General features: G+C 43.5%; 1 protein-coding gene across 2 annotated transcripts; it reads right to left on the reverse strand.

The window, feature by feature from the left end:
* Window positions 1-1,013: 1,013 nt before the first annotated feature.
* LOC133352488 (ras-related C3 botulinum toxin substrate 1) lies at window positions 1,014-19,131 on the reverse strand. Of its 2 annotated transcripts, none has more exons than XM_061568166.1 (6): window positions 18,926-19,131; window positions 17,890-17,961; window positions 13,352-13,469; window positions 10,454-10,516; window positions 8,474-8,633; window positions 1,014-6,967 (listed from the first exon to the last, which is right to left on the reverse strand). In XM_061568166.1, the coding sequence occupies exons 1-6, from the start codon at window positions 18,958-18,960 to the stop codon at window positions 6,837-6,839; spliced, it is 579 nt and encodes a 192-aa protein (XP_061424150.1). In that variant the 5' UTR covers window positions 18,961-19,131; the 3' UTR covers window positions 1,014-6,836. The 2 variants fall into 2 exon arrangements, with proteins under 2 accessions (XP_061424150.1, XP_061424149.1); XM_061568165.1 differs by having other exon boundaries at window positions 1,014-6,970.
* Between the last annotated feature and the right edge of the window lie 385 nt (window positions 19,132-19,516).

Raw genomic sequence — 19,516 nt, forward strand, 5'->3', positions numbered from 1 at the left:
TAGAATCATAGCCGATAAATAGGGAATAGGTACAGGTTTAGTGGAATAGGCCAGCCTCGTCGACTCACTGATTCAACATCAATTCGCAGGTGGCATATAATAAATCATTAATAGCGAAGCGTGGTCTCGCGTGATCTTGTCGTGCAGTGTGAGCGTGTGGGTGCGCTGTGTGCACAGTGGTTCGCCACGTGAGTGAGCGCTGCGCGGAGCTGAGCGCGCGGGTTGCGTGTGGGAACGCGTGTGGTACTGTGTGTGCGTAAGCTCGCGGCGTGCGTAATAGGCGTACCCCAGGTGCGCGATCATAACGCAAGCGGCCAGCAGACGGCGAGCGCTGCGCAGAGCGGCGCAAGAGTGGGTGTCGCGTGTGTTCACTCCGTGTGTGATACAGGTGCGCGATCATAACTTGCGTAGTTGGTGTGGAGTTGGAGTGCACGGAGCGGCGTGTGTGTGTGTGCATACGTTCGTTACATGTCGGACACGGATGCGCATTGGTAACGTGCCGCACAGGGCTATACTGCGAGCACGGCGTTTGATTGACGATGATGTGCGCACGTATGCTCGCAGCGTGGGAGCGCGGCGCGAGGCTGTAACCCTAGTGGCGTCGCATTCGAATGCCGGCAAAACCGTAGCGAGTAATAGGGAGGTGGGGTAACTTAAACGGAATAGGGGATGCTGGCGGGAGGGACCCCGGGGGCCAACGGCCCCCACACATACGTCATCTTGTACATTACTTTAAAAAGACGCGAGATGGATGCCCATATCTGGTTTGTCATTCCGTTGGTCACTTATATAATTGAGACAATTTATTTTGGTCCACTGCCCTCTGCTGCTTCTCAACAGCGTATAACAAGCCTGTTATGCATGTTGGTCGGCAACGAAAGCACTATTCAGGCTCAATCCTGCTCATCTTCTGAGATCTGACAAGATCGGGCACATTCTGGGTGATTTGGTCACAATTAATTGTTTACGGAAAACAAATATGAATTCAGATATCAAAAACACACACATCTGTACCAGTTTCCTCATGCACTTTTATTACTCGCCTAAAAGTCACAAATCAATGTACGAAGATAAACAGGTGTTCATTATCTCCGCTATATGCTTCACGTGGTTATTAGCAGTAGACCTACATTACAACAAGCACGCCTGCGTCAGTGAAAACCAAAAACTGTCATTATATACCACGGTAAAGCTGAATTATTTGTCAAAACAAACCTGTCAATAGATTTAGAAAATAGTAACATACAGAAATGTCTTATTGGCAACGTTTACAAATTAGAAATTGAATAAGGTTTTATCAATATATATTTATAGTTTATGACGTTAAAGTCATGATTAAGGGGTAACTACCAAAGTCATGAGGTTTACATTTTATTATACGATTTATCTTTGACGAACATTAAGACTTCATATGTAGGGTTTAGGAGTTACATTTAAACGCGTTTTCGTTCACCAGAAGTTTAACACGAAACCAAGCTCGTAGCAAATCACCGACACCACTTTGCCACTTTCTTAAGGGACCTGGAAAAATCAGACAAGCAGCCTGACCAGTTCACTTGCGATCACGAACAAAAATAAAAACCCCTCTTCTTGGTTCTTTCGGTAAAGTCACGTAGAAGGGAAATAATAAAATAATAAAAATAAAACAATCAAATACAATTCTCACGACGTTTCGGCAACGCTGTCTTTCTGACAGCCCTGTTCTTCACCTGAGGACGGCTGCTTGCGTTGTGGCCGAAACGTCGTGAGAATTATTTTATTATGTTTTATTTTTATTATTTTATTATTTCCCTTCTACGTGACTTTACCGAAAGAACCAAGAAGATGAATCCCTGCAGTCACGAAAGCTTTAAATCAAAAAAGAAAAACCTTTGGACAAATAGTGAAAATACACAAAGGTGCTAATGTCTGCATCGTCTGATTTTCCTTTAAACTCACCACAATGCACAGCAAATTAAAATTGACTCAGTGTTACGGCTTTCCCCCCATGTTTTCGGGCTGTGCCGCGTTTAGTTCGGCATGATGTCCCAAAAGTGTCGCTCCACGTGCTGGGAGCTTCTTCAAAACTGAAACTGCGCAGCTCGCTGTTCTCAAAGTCCAGCAAACACGTGGCACAAAACCCCAACTCATCGGATAGCAGCATTGCAGCATGTCCACGAGAACGCGTACGCAGCAACTAAATTTTTCGTTTCTCATTTCGGAGAAACAGTGGACTTCCAATAACCCTGCGGATGTGATTTCATCGCAATTTTTTTTTTACAATCGAGGCAGTTTGGAAAGGACTGCGTGAATAATTCTGCCACATGCAGGTACGGTTCTATGAGGCGTTTACAAGAGTGAGAAGGATATGTCGTGTGCATGATCTCCTGCACTTTTGTACATGGGGGAGCCAGGTTTAAGGAAGGTGGCACACGAACAGTTCACAATGCCAAATGTTGTGGCGTTCTGCATGTGAGACTTCTGGAGCCTCGACATAGACTTCAGGCCACATGCTGTTGAGTATCACTCACTTTGCTTTCGGGTTGTACTGGGTGTTGTTCGGCAGGATGTCCGACGTTTCGCCCCACGAACTGGCAGCTTCTTCAGGAACCAGTTGGACATAGTCCCGAACAACATTTGGTACAACCCCAAAAATATCGCTGAGAGGTATACAGCACAACCGCTATAACCTACGCAGTTACACTTAATGAATGTAGTTCCAAGGATTGAGGAAAAGTAGCGTTATACTACATAAGCATAACGTGGCAATGCGGTCCATGGGCATGGAATAAAGAAAACGCGACGCAAACTGAACATACTCACTAACCTGTTAAGCTGGGTTTAGTGTAATGGGCTTACATAATCATTGGGGGCTCAAGCATTAGGAGGGCTCGGTGAAAGTGCCGAGGATTTGAGACGACATAAGGGGGGGGGGAGGGTTTCTCCACATTGCTCCCTCCTCGATAGATCAGGCTTCTGTCAGCAACATTAGTTATAGATGAACTCACCATTACTTTATTTGTAAAATATCTTCATTTATCGGGTACTGAAATACCTCGGCATCTGAAAGCACCCCAAGTCACATCATCTCAACCATGCCATTGCCCGAAGCCAAACTAGCCTAGGAGATCCCCGGTAGCAACTGTCTACGCGACACAAAGTAGACACCGCTGAACTGCAACTGAGTATTGCCTGCCAGCTAGTGGCGATGCTACAACTAGTTCCTCCCTCCCCCGCACAAGTAAATACTTTGCTCATAAGCTATATAACAGTTCTCACGAGTTGTTATAATTGTAATGGGAATATAAGACATTTTTCAAGGGTAAGGAATTATTGGTCAATAAAAAATTAGGAACCGCTGGCTCGGTACATGGTGGTTACCTCTTTTAATGTTTACGTTTTTAATACACAGCATGCTCAGCTTTATTTGTGATGAAAAATATTAACAGTGATAATGTACCAGTGTCTGTACAAAGAGCACATTGCCCCTAAACACATCAACAAACGTAAATTAAGCGAATTAAACAGGGGCTCTCAAACTGAAAATCAACCCTACGAGGCTACATTAAATTGACTCGTAGATGAAATATACAATTACCATCTAAGTACCAGATTTCAATAAAAACCGTTTTGTTCACACATCTCTTTACAGTGAAAATAGCAGACAGGGTTAGTGTTGAGATATTGAAGCTAGAATTTGACGCGGGGTGCTTTGGCCCTATTTTTACATTGAAAGCCACGATTGTGGCCGAGAGTGTGGTGGGTACACAACAATATGGCTATTATAAAGTATGATAGTGGTGCAAAGTTGAGTGTGAGCCATGATAAGTTTGTCACTACTACTGCTGTTGCTTCTAAATTTGACTTGCGGTATTCAAATGATGTAAATATACCAGTGGTAATTGTATCCACCAGGGATCAGAATAATTCCATACATGAATTGTTATATCCGTGCCTGGTAATTGGTGAATTTTACACTACAAGTATTGGAACCACTTAATTAAAATCGGTCCTGAACAAAAAAAACAATATATTGTGCATTGATAAGATGTTGCCACGGTATCTGTACAAAAACCAGCAGTCCAACTTCTCACATTTGTCGTATTGATCCTGGAACCCCGAGACCATCAGAAGCCAGGGGATCTGTAGCTATGGCAACTGCTCAACGATCATCAATTTGGATGGTAGAGTTGTAGCCCCGGAATTGCTTCCTCGTGCCAATGTTGGCACAGTGGTCTTCACTAGACAGTTCTAGAGCCTATAGTGGGTATTTTGGCCTACTCGTGCTGGCTTGCCAGATGTCTTTGACGAGGTAGGAATAATCCACCGCAGTACCTGGCCAGACCAAGTGGATGACAAAAAATGTCAGCACCACCATAATATTTTGCCTGTGGTGAAGTTTCTACACTGCCATGCGGATTCTGCATCATATGAAACACAGGGATACCATGACAAAGGTAAATGTGGTCTGTCAGTTTAAAATGAACACCTCTCTCATCCAAACACCTATATAGACATCACAACGGATACGAGGGTGCTACATAGTTCTATTTAATTAGTCACAATTTTAAAAGGTACATTTAAATACAGTATATTTATTTTTAAAATTGTCAACTAATAAAATGATAACGTGCTGGCCCTGGGTAATATACGAATACCAACAATACATATTATAGGACTGATATTGGGCGACTACTACTGTAATATTGAAGTTAACAATATGGGGTAAACTATGTTAGTAGCAAATTAAAACACTAAAACCGAACCACAAAATAAAGGCAGGCCCCTTCCATCGTGCCAGACCCACGTTTTTTTTTGGCATTCACACCTTCCAAAGAGAAGTGTATTCACGGAAGGTGGATGTATCTACAGCAACACTGCACATGTCGACGGAACAGGCTGCGCTTTCTGTTTCATCCGCTCTGCATTTGGCAATTTGGAAGGCATTGGTTTCAGGATTCTCACAATCAAGAATTCACTGTTTTCAAGTTGCATGTGAAAGATTCTGTCGCCTCGACGGACCTGGTTTTCACCTGAGGACGGCTGCTTGCGTTGTGGCCGAAACGTCGTGAGAATTATTTTATTGTTTTATTTTTATTATTTTATTACTTCCCTTCTACGTGACTTTACCGAAAGAACCAATAAGATGAATCCCTGCAGTCACGAAAGCTTTAAATCGAAATTTACAAGCTTCTTGATTGCTCATTATCACGTGAGATTCCTTAAGACTGCTTGCACGTGTTACTTGCTAACAAGATCAGACTGGACATCTGTAAAAAAAAGCTTCATAGCTCATTGGGTTCCTCCAACCTCAACGTTGTGATTGTGAATCTGTATATATGTACTGTGGAAACTTATTGAAATGGTGTCTCATTGAATTTAACCAAGATTATTAATAATTGCTGCCGCTGCAGTGTCTGTAGTGTGGTAGTTTTTAATCGTGTTTTTTTCCTCTCCCAGGCATTGTGAACATACAAGCCGACAAGAGATTGACAAACACCACCTCACAGCAAACCTCACAATCCTAGACATATGCAGTCCAATAGTCTACTAGCCACATGCATTGTAACACTGTAATATGCATCGCCATAAAACATGCCCCCCCCCCCCCCTGATATTAATTCATTTGCACGTTCCTACGCATTCAGGAGACGACTGGCAAAACCTTGACACGGTGTCGAGATTGACCAGAATAGAATGTGTCCGGTGTTAGTGATGATGAAAGCTTTGCGTTGTTCCGTTTGTGTGGCGGGAACCGCTAATGCAATTCCTAACCTTCCCACACAAACCACGGAAAGTGAACAACCAACAGAAATATAATTGGGAAATACAAAACTTAAAAGACTGTTAACAAGAATTTAATGGAACGGCAAAGACCGCTGTTCAATCAATGCGCTTATCTTTTACTAACTGCAGGTTATACAGCTTAAACATTAATTCTGTAACCATTAGTGTAACGGTTGAATTGTAAACATTCAGTTCATACCCTAATCTTGCAGTACTTTTTTCAATTCATTCAGCATTTACAAAATTCAACTTTCACCAAAACCATTATGCGGATGATTTGTCAGTCATTTTATCACTTCTACATTATTTTTATTAGTGTTTCGTGATCTAGACACTGCATTTTTGTTTTTTTAAAGGTTAATTGCAAGACATTTTTTGTGAGCAACAATTATGGTGATTAATTCCGCTCTATGCTTAACATTGATTTTTAGATCCCCTTTTGAAATTTAGCCATTGTAGCGAGCTAAGGGGAAAGTAATTTTAATGACGGATGTTTTTATGGAATTACTTGTGCTCAAGTTGAAACCGTTGATCTCACTACACTTTAGATCCTGGATTAATGTAAAGCGAGCAGCTGGTATTCAAATAAAGATTATCAGCAGCACTGGCTCGTTGTTATACCGTTGTTTTTAATAAAAGTCACCATAGTCAGAAATTATGAATGTCAATAGGGTCTTTCCGCCAGGTTAATTGATCCCTATTATACTCTCATGTCCGTGTAAAGTTGGTCAGAAGTGGTCCTCCAAATTCTACAATTAAAGCGGTGTGGTTATGTACACGATACGAAGAGGTACCAGACATGTGCCGCACATTAATCGGTGAGAAAATGAAAGTGTGTTTTAATATCTTGCAAACAATATCACGCAGAACAACAATTTTGTTTTAATAGTATTTGTCAGCATCACCTGCAGTGTCACAGCCTCTACATGTAGCCCAATAATGAAGCCAACCGTACGCAACCCAAAACAACGTTACCACTTCGCGCTGGCGGTAACCTCCGGATGCAAGTGGTGCTCGTCCGCTAATCCACTCGTAGTGTGTGTTGTTAGTGTGGAGAGTTAAGCGGTGATTTACAGGAGCTGGCACTTCTTCTTGCGCTTCTTGGCGGGTGGGGGACACAGCACGGCGCGGATGGCCTCGTCAAACACGGTCTTGAGGCCGCGCTGAGTGAGCGCCGAGCACTCCAGGTACTTCACTGCTCCTGCTCGCACGCCACACACAAGCCACCGGGTAAAGCAACGCAGCAGCAGCAGCAGCAGGACCAGCGCAATGTGCATATAAAGAACCGTTCCTGTACAGGATAACACTTTACAGCAGTTTGTAAAATCCACAGCTTTTAGGCCGGAGAATTAGCGGATCTATAATATTGTAATGAGTTGCAGCAGTAGCGCTGTGGTTAGCATACTGTGTTACAAACTCAGCAACGTGTTCTGTTCCTGACCACAGTTATCATAAATGTTGAGCGATGTCTGAACCTGTTTTGGACCCTCCCACCACCACCTTCACCAGTCTGCACTGACCAGTGTGTTGAACTATAGTAAAAAAACTGCATGTAGAGACATGCATGTAGAGACATGCAGTTTTTTTTACTATCGAGAAGAGGTATGAGGCTGCTACAACTCCTACAAATGAATGATTCCAAACCTCTATTAACAGCTTCAAGAATACAGAATGTAATGTTAAAAAAAATACTGTCAGAAGGAAACAAGCATAGCAATTCCCTGGAATATTTGTAGTCAAACCTACTGAGGTCCTTGGGAGTGTGTATGCGAACTTTAATAGCGTAGTCGCTGTTAACATCAATTACATTCGACCAACACTTCTATTTATCATATTTCCTATTTAGTCCTTTGACAATCCATTAATGTATGCAATCCTCCCGGCGTTAGTTATGGCGGTTGATTGACCATACTTAAACACGCTGGTCAGCGTGGAAAGACCCGGGACCAGTTCACAAATCACCCTTCCCCAATGTTAGTTGGGGCCAGAATTGAACTTGGCAAGTTGAGCTCATGGCACAGAACGATAACCACTGTTCCACTGTTCCTCCCCGCTACTCCAACGGTCCACGGAAAGCTTTGCCTTTACGCATGACACTGATAACTAATGGATATGACACTGAACATTTAGCTCGCAAAATTAAATTATAGATGTGTCAATGAGATTGTATGTGTGTTAACATGCATCTGCAACGATGCACGAGTATGTGCGTACAATGTGTCCTCTAGATAATGTGAGCAAATAACCATGTTGCACATATAACGGGGGTATTGGGGACATCTAAATAACACAAAATTGGATATATTTTTCTCTTTTTCGAATTGCACTCCAGAAGCTTAAAAATAAAACATCGTGAAAAGAAACGCTGCATTGTTTTTAGCCGCGACTCCAAGCTGCACAGACGCCACACAGCCCCAGTTTAGTCCTGTACTGGCCAATTACTGTAGCAATTGACTTTGCGTTCCAGAATTAGTTTGTGATTTTCAGCTGTTTCAAAGGTGCCTTTTTTACATCAATATTATATTTGTGGATTCATTTTAGTAATTCCATATGGCAACATCACCCCTTTATCGGAAGACTATTATTGCCGCGTGTGAAAGAAAGTGCCTTCTTGATAACATTTGAGCTGGAAGAATGGCGCCAACTCATATCACTGCGGGAATTGCAAGTGCAGGCAAGGCTGCGCACGATGGTGCATTATCGCTACCAATCTCTTTGGCCATGGCCAGGCCCTGTGGGTAGGTGATGGGCGCCAGCTTCTTCTCGCGCAGCTTCTCCACAGTGTCCTTGTCGTCCCGCAGGTCAAGCTTGGTGCCAACCAGGATGATGGGGGTGTTGGGGCAGTGGTGGCGCACCTCCGGGTACCACTGGATAAAAAAGATTAAGGGTAAAGTGTGTTATCGCGTGTGTGTTTGTTTGCTTGCGTTTGTTTGCGGGTTTGTGTGTACTGCACTGCACGACAACCTGAGTTGGATTCCCAGCCATGGCTAACATCAAGTGCAAGTGAGGTCTGATAAAGTTCAAAGCCGCTTCTTGGTTGACTTAGCCTTAAATGAATACCTTGTGCAGCGTGTACACACGTTAGCACTGGGGAGACAAAGGTGTTAATTCTAGATTTGAAGCTTTCGTGACTGCAAGGATTCATACTCTTAATTATTTCGGTAAAGTCACGTAGGTAAAATTAATAAAAAATAAAACAATAAAAATCACGACGTTTCGGAGGCAATACAAGCTTCCGTCTTCAGGTGAAGACGGAAGCTTGTGTTGCCTCCGAAACGTCTTCAGGTGAAGACAGAAGCTTGTGTTGCCTCCGAAACGTCGTGATTTTTATTGTTTTATTTTTATTAATTTTACCTACGTGACTTTACCGAAAGAACTAAGAGTATGAGACAAAGGTGGCCAGGCATGGTGCAAGTCACACCACCCCACCCTATACCGTTGCAAACTTAATAGGTGCTTGCTAACAACACTTGCCCCAACAGTCTATAAAAGCTACATGGAGATCTTAGTTTGTTTACATATCTTTGTTCTGTTGTGTAAAGGTAGTTATATATGTGCATGTATATTTTGCGTGCCTCCGTTTGTGTGTTTTTTTGCGTAGGTATGTGAGCATTTTCAATCCAGATCCATTCAGTTTGGTTCCCTTCAGTAATGTGCTGGCTGGAGCTGTATGCAGTGTCTTTGGCCCAAGAGTTTATAAAGGGTATATGGGTAAAGTTTGTCTTTGCATGCTTATACAAGTGCAGGTATATGAGATGCTGTGTGCATAAAAGTGTGCTGTGTATATCTCCGTGTGTCCGTATCTCTGTGTACACATGTGCATCAACCCACGGGCTGGTTGAATATTCCAATTCACCCCTTTGCTCGCTTAGTTGAATGTGAAGGAAGTCTTCGTGAACCCCTCAAATCTGCAGCCGTGTTACCATGTTGAAGACAGTGTGGAACATTTCTGTGACGGCAATCCACTGCTAGATGGAGGCCTCCCAACACCATGCGGTTCATGGAGGGGTTGTCTGTCCATACTTCACCAGGTTGGTTAATATGGGTTAGGTGGGGTGAGGTGACTCGGGATAAGTTCAGATATCCCTCAGAAAATGGCCATACAGTACAATAATAAGATTTACTGCAATGCATTGTTGCCTACCACGTAGTCCCACACCAACCTACGACACCTGTCATTCATGGTGGTTGCCCACCCAAGCACTCTCCAGGTTTGGTCCTGCTTTGCAATCGAGGTCCGATGAGCACCGACACATTGTGAGCGATTTGGTCATCGTGCTGTTATACTGGTAGGAACCTCCTGGTTACACCAGTCCACAGGGGATTATTCTGTCCGTCCCTCGTGCAGGGAGGGGCTTGGTGGGGAGGGGCTGGGTGGGGAGGGGAGGGTGGGGAGGGTGGGGCTGGGTGGGGAGGGGTTGGGTGGGGCTGGGTGGGAGGGGTGGGGCTGGGTGGGGAGGGGCTGGTTACCCCGTACGTTTAACCTACTCACGCCGGCTTGTGCCCGCCCTCACAGTCGGCCATATTTACGGAATACACCACGCCGCCGTTGACCCTGGCCATTGACCGAGCAACCCAACGTTCCTACCAGCTCCCTCCGCAGGAATGTGTTTGTTACATATTGTGGCAATGACCGCGCGTCACCACGAACGCGGAATCAACGCCGAGTGAATGTGGCAATGCTCACTTTGGCACGGACGTTTTCAAAAGAGGCCGGGCTCACCAGAGAGAAACAGATCAGGAACACGTCCTGTTAAAACAAATCCACAACATACGCTTAGTATAAACCAAAGCCTATTCACATTAATCTCTTAATATATTCACCACAAACACTCTCCTGTGTAAGACTCTCAAAGCAGTCTTTGTGACCAATTCCATTTGGGTTTCAGTCAAGACTACTTTGGGTAATTTTGCTGCATTTGGCATGGTATATTTGTGTATTTATATATTTATGCTTTTTTTACCTAGGAAAGCATCACCGAGTAATTTTCAAATAATTTTATCAGCATTGGGATGATTAACTAATACTAGTTACACTGTTTTTAGTAAAAAGATGGAAACCAGAGAACCGAGGAAACCCATGCAGAATAGTGGGAGAAAATAAACTCCACACACTGCAAGGCACCAGAGTCAAGAGTTGAACCCAGGACTTATTGCAGTGAAGTACAAGTGTAAAGGGTAGGCCAATTGTTTGTTCATTAGTTGTCTGCATTACCTCTGTAGATGGACAATATGTAAATTAGGCTAGGAAACACATGTATTGCTTACTTATGTAGAATGGTGGTGAAGACGAGAATGTGTCATCTGTTTTAATTGTTTCATAAATAAATTGGGTCAACACCTGCACCGAGTCAGAGTGAGGGGCATCTAATAATTATTAAACCAGCTTTGCCTGTCAGCTTTTAATGAGTTCGAATTTAGGCGCGAACAACTTCTTGGGAGGCCACACTATTTATTACTGAACAACAATTAACTCTTACATTACGCATAAGGTGGTGACCACCGACCTACTCTAGCTAACACACACTTCTCTAACTCTCAGCTACTCTAGCGTGACCCAGCCAGGTGGGCTACTGGCAAGTCCGCTGACTGGAGGCTTGACTCTTCTTGGGATCTTCACGATGCATCTTCATTCTTGATACGGGCAGCCTCGAACCTCGTGAGGAGGCTGCTTATAATGGCCTCGGCGTGCCAGGGCCCCACCCTGGCCACGCCTCCCTCTCGAAGCCCCCCCCCCCCCCTGCTGTCCACGTGCCCCCCGAGGTGCCCCCGGCCCCCACTGGGATCCAGTCACGTGTCCAGCCGGGGTCACAGAGTGCCACGACCTCACACCACCGCCGTGGCCTCCCGAGTCCAGAATCGGCCCTGACGTCATTCCCGCCTCCAGCCGGGATGACGTCATGTGTGTGTGTGTAGACCCACGTGGTAGTGACGCTCCCCCACATGGTGACGTCCCACGTGTGCATGTGTACACAGTAGTGATGCTACAATCACTACACATGCACCGTTAATTTGCAACCCAGATAATCCACACACGGATATTGATAGTTGACTTCAAATGTAGGTTTGTCATAGCCAATATTGTATTCCATATTCCTTTTTGGGTTAGTCCATTTAGAAGTAGTTTCATGGCAAAATTCTTGTCATGAACACTCCACCATCAAACATGATTGTTAAGTTGACAAAGATATTATTTACACATGCCAATAAATTGATAAAATTCTGACCAAGAAAGCTCCTCACTCGTGGCTTAAACAATTTAACTTATAGCAAGCAGATACTATAAAGATACAACATTTAACTGTACAACTTAGTAACCAAGGCTTCCTAAAACAACACTACCAGTCGACCTCTACTCCATAGGGGGTTGCTCCTCTGCTGCCTTTGATGTTGGGAATTTCCTCTCCCATACTCTGCACACTGCTGCCATCTCCGCCTGTGAGAGACCTGATGACCTTACGATTAACTGTCCGCCTTAAAATTGTTCCCTACATCCGTCTTCATACTGTATCAACTGCTCATCCATGCCTCGAGGGCTTTATCATAATTTCAAAATGTTTCAAATAATATAACCCACAACCCTATCCATCCTTTCAACAACCATTTTCCAAAACGCATGTCTCATAACTGCAAAGCATTTAGACACCATATGTAGAGCCCTTTTGTCAACCCACCGCTGGATGAGGGCCTCACCACTGGCAGCACAGATGCTAGAGCATGATACAGCAATTCAAAGGATTTGCTGCACTACCCTCTACTGAAGGTAGAAAGCAAACACTTGTATTTTTCATGGTGGTTGCTCATCCAAGCACTATCCCTGCAAAACTCTGGTTGGCTTCTGAGATCTGAAGAGATGGGTATTGCAGGTGATTTGGCCACATGTCTGCAAGTGGCAACATCTCATTCTGCAATTCCTAGGAAACAACTGCGACTCAGTTATAAGCACTTCAAAAAAGTGTGGAGATCTCTGAAAATGAATGAACTAAGCAACAGTTTTGACTACCCGATGTTCAGATGAGGCAAATATCAACTCAGGTACGTGCATTTAATTCGTTTTTTTTAACGGTATGCCAATTATGCTGTGTCATGTTATGAGACAAATAATCCATTCAGATCACTCAAAGAGCAGTGCAAACCTTGGTGTTAGAGAACGGTCCACGGAGTGGATATCACAAAACTACGTATGACATCCCTGCGGTCCCTCGATGGGGCAGCACTTTCCCACCCATTCTGGCAGAGAAATGCTTGTCACATGACAATCAAACTGATATTAGAAATTATCAGAGCTATAGTGCAGCCAATTTAAGTGCACAACCAAATTGAATGTGACAGGTTTTTGTGTGTGTGCAGGCATTGGTATCCTGCCCGAGGATAATCAATTCGCCACACTTGAGAACTTGGTTTAATCACAGGTAGCCGAAACCCACATTCTAACAAAGAATCGCAGCTCTGCCAGCGCTTGACACCAGAGCCACCCAGCGTCCTCCTTTCTATCTTATTCAACCAGTTCTGCTACGAGTGTGCTCTTAGAACTCACTATCTGAGCAGCCAGTTCTACTACGAGTGTGCACTTAAGAGAACTCACTGTCTGAGGGTAAGAGAGTGGACGCAGACGGTCGTAGTCCTCCTGTCCGGCTGTGTCCCACAGTCCGAGGTTCACCGGCTTGCCATCCACCATCACGTTCGCAGAGTAGTTGTCAAATCTGTGCAGTCAGCACAAACAGCCCCCCCTCCCCTTATTAGATAACTACCAGGGAATACGAGCTGCCGTACACAATCACAAGGATCAGCTTGCTTGTCGGGTTTATTTTGCATGCACCGTTCATTTGCAACCCAGATAATCCATCCGCGGATATCGATAGTTGACTCAAAACATAGGTTTGTCATAGCCAATACTGTAATCAATATTTGTTTTTGGGTTCGGCCATGTTGTAGTAGTTTTACGACGGAATTCTTGTCATGAACAATCCACCACCCAACAAGATTGTCAAGTTTACAAAGATATTATTGATACATGCCAATGAATTGACAAAATTCTGATATAAATAATAATTAATCAAACATGATCTATGGACTTATGGATGAAGGCAACCTCCAAGCTGCCGTCATCTCTCAGGGTCTCATGATGCAACAATCCAATCTTTAACTCTGACGCACACGAGATGATTTTATCGCTCCCCCACTGTGGACATCCTTTAATGCATATCCCATCCTTTGCTTGCCACTGTGGTTTGTCTCGACCACTGGCCATCATCCCTTATAATAATATTGCATGGCCTTTAATCACCGTGTTGAGCTGCTCCTACTGTCTAAAACGTTCCGATCAAGCATACATATAACTATGCTTAATCACACAATTGTAGTAAACTTACTTTCACTCTGCTGACCTACACGACAATATTCTTCTATACTCATACATGTATACCAGCAAATTTAAATTACTCCATAATTCAAAACTATGCTGCCAAGATGCAGGGCTACATTGTGAGCTTCACAAGACAGTACAGAAAAATCTTTTATTGTACTGTACTTCTATGCTTCCACATATATGCTCCTGACGTTCAACCCACACTGACCAGCGCTGTGAAGTAGGGTCAAATAACCCTGATAGCCCTAATGGCATGGCTCTCATCCAGCAGTCGACTTCACAAAAGGAGTGTACAGGTACATTTACATTTTGTAAAGATATAAGCTACTTTCCAATATCTTAGGTAAGCCTGTAAAATGCTTGTATTATTCTGTGTCTATGAAAGTAAAAACTCTGGTTTCACAGTTTTTGCAGACAAAAGGCATCCTGTAAGAGTCACAAAAGCTGGCTATGTTTTGAGTGGCTTTAACCAAACTACCTCTTTCCAATACCCATCCCCTCCAAAATGTTTACCACTCGAGTTTAGTTCCCTCAATGAAAGCTTGCCAATGCCCCATTTAATGACCGTATTTAAGTGAATCGGCTGGAATAGATTGTGACACGAATGGGCACAGCTTTCAATGTCTACCTGAGCCTAGAGCGTTAGGGACACTTGTGAGAAGCGTGTGCATCCCTTCTCCCTAGGCTCTAGGCAAAAGCCTATGGCTAAGTTTTGACAGGGTGTCTTCCATATATGTTTTAGTACTGGCACTTTAAAACCAGAGACATCAATTATGAAAATCAGAGTAACGTGCTTGAATTGACGAGTGGACGAACAGTACTGTGTGGCCTTTGGCATTTGGAATGTGGCTGTAGAGCAAAAACACATGTAGGGCATGTGTAACTATGTGCATCTCTCTCTGGATCTCCATTTCCTCATGTCTTGCTATATTTTGCCTGTCTCTCCACGTCTACGTCTCATTCTACATCTCTCTACAAGTCTTTTGTCCGTCTCCGTGCATCTTTCCATGTCTACCTATGTCCATCTCTCTCAATCTCTATTTCTCTCCATGTTGCCCTTTGTATTTGTTTCTGGGGACCCTCCTCACCTCATCTGCATTGGGCTCTACTTATCGTTAAAATGGCTTTGAGTGAACCTTCACCCTATCTGCTCTGCACCCCATTGCTAATTTCTTCCATCTCTCGATGTGCCTGTCCCCCCTGTTAAATATGTCTGTACCGTTGCCTCCAGCCTAGGCAGAACCCAGAAGCAGCTGTGACATTAAAGCAGCACAGCCGCAAGGCGATGCTTCAACTGTAATATAACTTACATCATTCAAGAGTCAGGTTGTGCTTATTTAAAAATTGCATGGAGAAACCACTCCGTGATTAAAATTGATGAGTAATGATTCTCCCCTCTCAATTTAACAATTATTATTCTAAATCACAATTCAACTTAAACATCTATTCTTTAATATTTTTGTGTAGTGGCCTCGAGTGGCTCATATGAACCCATTACGCACAATATTATACAAATCGCACATTTTTGATTCGTACACCTAATTCAATACACGGATGTAAGCTTAAGAATGTATATTAATCAAGAAACTGATGCATCACTACACCCACACTAGAAAGCACCAATATTACTATCAATACCATTGTCCATAATACAGGCTTTTTTGTTAGATCGTGTAAATATAAATGGTCTTATTCTTGGGTCTTTCAGTAAAGTCACATAGATAGGTTCAAAGAAAATAACAAAAAATAACAAAGAACTACGACGTTTCGATTGCAACACAAGCGTTTGTCATCAGGAAGAAAAAAACATTTTTGTTGTCATCAGGAAGCAAAATATTTTTTTTCCTTTGAACCTATCTACGTGACTTTACCGAAAGACCCAATAATATGAATTCCTGCAGTCACGAAAGCTTTAAGTCAAGATATGTGTCGTTAAACCGACAACCACCTGACACAGCCAATTATTAAGGTTTGTCACGTAAACAGAACATGCCAAATCATTACTAGTACAGCAGACCGGTGTGTTGGAGAGCAAATCCACAACATTTACAATCTGAGTACGACGTTTCGCCAGTAATTACAATCAGCATCAGGCGGCAGCCAGATTTGTGTATTATGGATGATATTGGTTGTGAAAGCCTACGTGTTAAACTGACAATACCATTGTATTTTATGCTGCATACAATTTTCATATATCAGAAACACGCAGTTGCTTGATGGCATTCATTTAATGAATTTTCCATTTGACACAAATCAAAGCTGTCCACCTTCAGAGGCAATACCCATCATCTGTCAACAAAAAAGAATATGTCAACATGCCAACACACGTATACCTTCAGACGTTTACAAATTGTCGGCCATAACGTGTGAATCTTCTCATGCTGACAATACCTATATCTGGGATATGATTCATGGAAAAAAAGCACTGAAAATTGATTGAGGGATGAGATTAGATGTTTGGAGAAACGCACTGGATGGAGGTGGCAAGAGACTGTGAAGAGTGTAATACACTTGGGGAGATCTTTGCTCAGCAGTGGGATATTTAACGGCTAGAATCCAACCCCTGCATCATCATTGGGGAGAAGGGAAACATCATTAGCAGGAGTTGTATTAAAGTGCTGCTTAAAGAGCCTCTGGCCTTGGGTGTAGGATGACAAAGTGGCATATCTACCTCAGGTAGATGAGTCTCCAATAGTGATTATGCCACAAAAGGATAGCGAGTCACATCATCAATGGCAGAGGATGATCTTAGTGGGTCAAAGGCAGCCACAATATTGGGAGAGGATTAATAACTCTTTAATCCCTTACCAGCCACCACATCATGTCTCCCTGACAGAATCCATGCAGACAATGCACAGGTTATGGTAATGAGGCTGGCTGGATACTGGAAACCTAGGATGAGTTGTAAAAAATTAAGCTGATAGTGGTGGTAAGGGATAATCCTCTAACAATTTATCACAAATGTCAATAGGAAGTGAGAATAATGAGGTAAGAGGATTGCACATTTATGTAGTGATATCGATTATGCACTGACCAATGTGAAGCAAGATCAAACAACCTCCATGACTGACAAGGTGTTGGAAGGAACTTCATCCAGCAGTGGAAAAAAAACATGCTGTACCTAAATCCATCACAGGTGACTGAGGAGATGGTGAAGATCAATTTTCTCAATAATTAAGAGGGTAAAGTTTCAATGGACTAAATATATAGCACTTTGGAAGTATAGAGAAGTGTTTTATTCAGGTGCATGAAGAAGATGTTGGGTGCACAGGTTACCGAGACAAGCATAGGAGTAGGCACATAAGTAGGTGAGCAAGTGAAAGACCCAAAGCCAAATGGTGGAAGACTACAAGATCAGATCCCATGTGGTGACATTAATGGCAATGGCTGCGATAATCTCTTCGCCTTGCCCTTTAATGACGGTTAGTTTTGAAACTTCAAGTTTGCTGAATTTGTTGGGTCATTTGGTTTATGGTATTAAGAAATAGCACAAATCCCTGCACCTCAGAAATGTTTTAAAATATTTTAACAATGCTCCTCACTGTGGACCGTAACCCACACTGACCAACATGGTAATGTAAGAACAAACAACCCCCGCGACCTGCACAACCCCAGTAGTCAATTGACAAAGGGCTGTAAAACTTATTGGGGAAGGAAGCTTCACTTTGAAATTTGCTTTAGGGACATTCATGCTTCCTATTACACTAACTATTAGCTTGTGATACATTATGATGAAAGCGCAGCAGGATACATACACAGTGGGGATGTACTCCCCCGGGAAGGCGTTCGTCGTGTAGCTGATGAGGAGACACGTCTTACCAACGGCTCTGTTGGGAGAACATGCAATATATTGAGGCAAATGGTGCCACACAAGCGCACCCATTAAGATAGTGTTACAGCACACACACGCGCACCAAAGCCAGGTAATTATTTACACAGCATTTTACAGGCAATGTGAAGCAATCTGGTTTGGTTCATTAACCAGGCAACATGACTTGGCCCAGTTTTCCATGGTAAACTTTACCTGGCCGACCGAACATGGGTTCTGAGCCTTCTTTCTCACATATACTCCTCTGTTCCACTGGCACATCCGAGCCAAGCCAGGGCACTCATGGGTGTGAGGCTGTCTAATGGCCAATTGCCGTGCGGAACCAAACCACGATACCCTGGCACCAAAACACATCCGAATCTGGCTCGCGGCCGAGCCGGGCGAATGTTAAAGATAAATCTAGCTAAATATCCGGAAATATTGAAATACATTCCAGCGGTGATCGTGGCCAAGGCTGGAACCTGGGATCAATGTCACACACAGTTCTCTACACACATACAACAGCCATTCAACATGCGAAGACACAAACACGATCAACTCAACAAAAATATATGGAACAAAGACATACAAGACATAACAAAACCACACAACATATGGAAAAAAGGCACACAACACAACCAGTACCCAGATACACAGTACACATACAATACACACATGGGACACGGACACACACACATACGCACAAACATTATACAACATAAAAACCAATGTAATACAGTCCATGCAACACACTTGAACACGGGTACACGATACAATTCAGTGCATAAACATAAACCAACCATAACCTTTAAAACAAAAAAGACCCCGCTCGCTGGGCCGCGCCCTTCTTAGGCCCCTCATCACTTGCCTCGTAGCCCCTACCGCCACGAACCGCTCGCTCTGGGCGGGAAGCTTAGGCAAGACCGAGGCTGCAGCCCGCACAAGGCCCTAACCAGGCCGGAGTTAAACCGCACCGTACTCACCCGTCTCCCACGACGACGCACTTAATCGCCTGCATCTTGCCTGCGTTCTTGCTCCTTATTTTTAAGTGGGGAAGGAAAAAAACCAAGCAGAATTAAGCGTTACGTGTTTTGAAGAAGAAAAAAAAACGGAGCAGTCAATGAGCCGCACTCATCCGCCCACGGAACGGAGGTTGCGAGCCGACGCCTAGAGCCGGGCGCGGGGCGGGGCTCTGTTGAGTGTAGCCACGCCCCCGTGCGGGAGGCCCCGCCTCTGTGTATTAGACCACGCCCCGTCTGCGCTGAGTCAACGTCAATAAACATTTCGATTTAATTGCTGCAGTCACGAAAGCTCCAAACTAAATTCATCTTCTTGGTTCTTTCGGTAAAGTCACGTAGAATGGAAATAAAAAAATAAAAAAAATACTATTATTTTATTATTTCCATTCTACGTGACTTTACCAAAAGAACCAAGAAGATGAATAAATATTCTTAGGTTTTTTTCGGTAGGTTTTTTCGGTAAAGTCACGTAGGTAAAAAAATTAAATTAATAAAAGTAACTTGATACAACTATCGTGCTGTGACGGTTACCCCTAAAGACGGAAGCTTGTGTTG

The sequence above is a fragment of the Lethenteron reissneri genome, chromosome 40 (assembly GCF_015708825.2).
Source record: "Lethenteron reissneri isolate LAM-NWPU_2019-01 chromosome 40, ASM1570882v1, whole genome shotgun sequence".
NCBI classification, from domain to species: Eukaryota; Metazoa; Chordata; class Hyperoartia; order Petromyzontiformes; family Petromyzontidae; genus Lethenteron; species Lethenteron reissneri.

What these genes read in the sequence shown, in the direction of transcription:
- LOC133352488 (XM_061568165.1), bottom strand. Translation starts at nt 18,960, where the DNA reads ATGCAGGCGATTAAGTGCGTCGTCGTGGGAGACGG. An exon ending in GGGGAGTACATCCCCACTGT is followed by an intron (nt 13,470 to 17,889) that starts GTATGTATCCTG and finishes CTGACTGCACAG; the next exon opens with ATTTGACAACTACTCTGCGA. An exon ending in TTGAAAACGTCCGTGCCAAA is followed by an intron (nt 8,634 to 10,453) that starts GTGAGCATTGCC and finishes TTTTTTATCCAG; the next exon opens with TGGTACCCGGAGGTGCGCCA.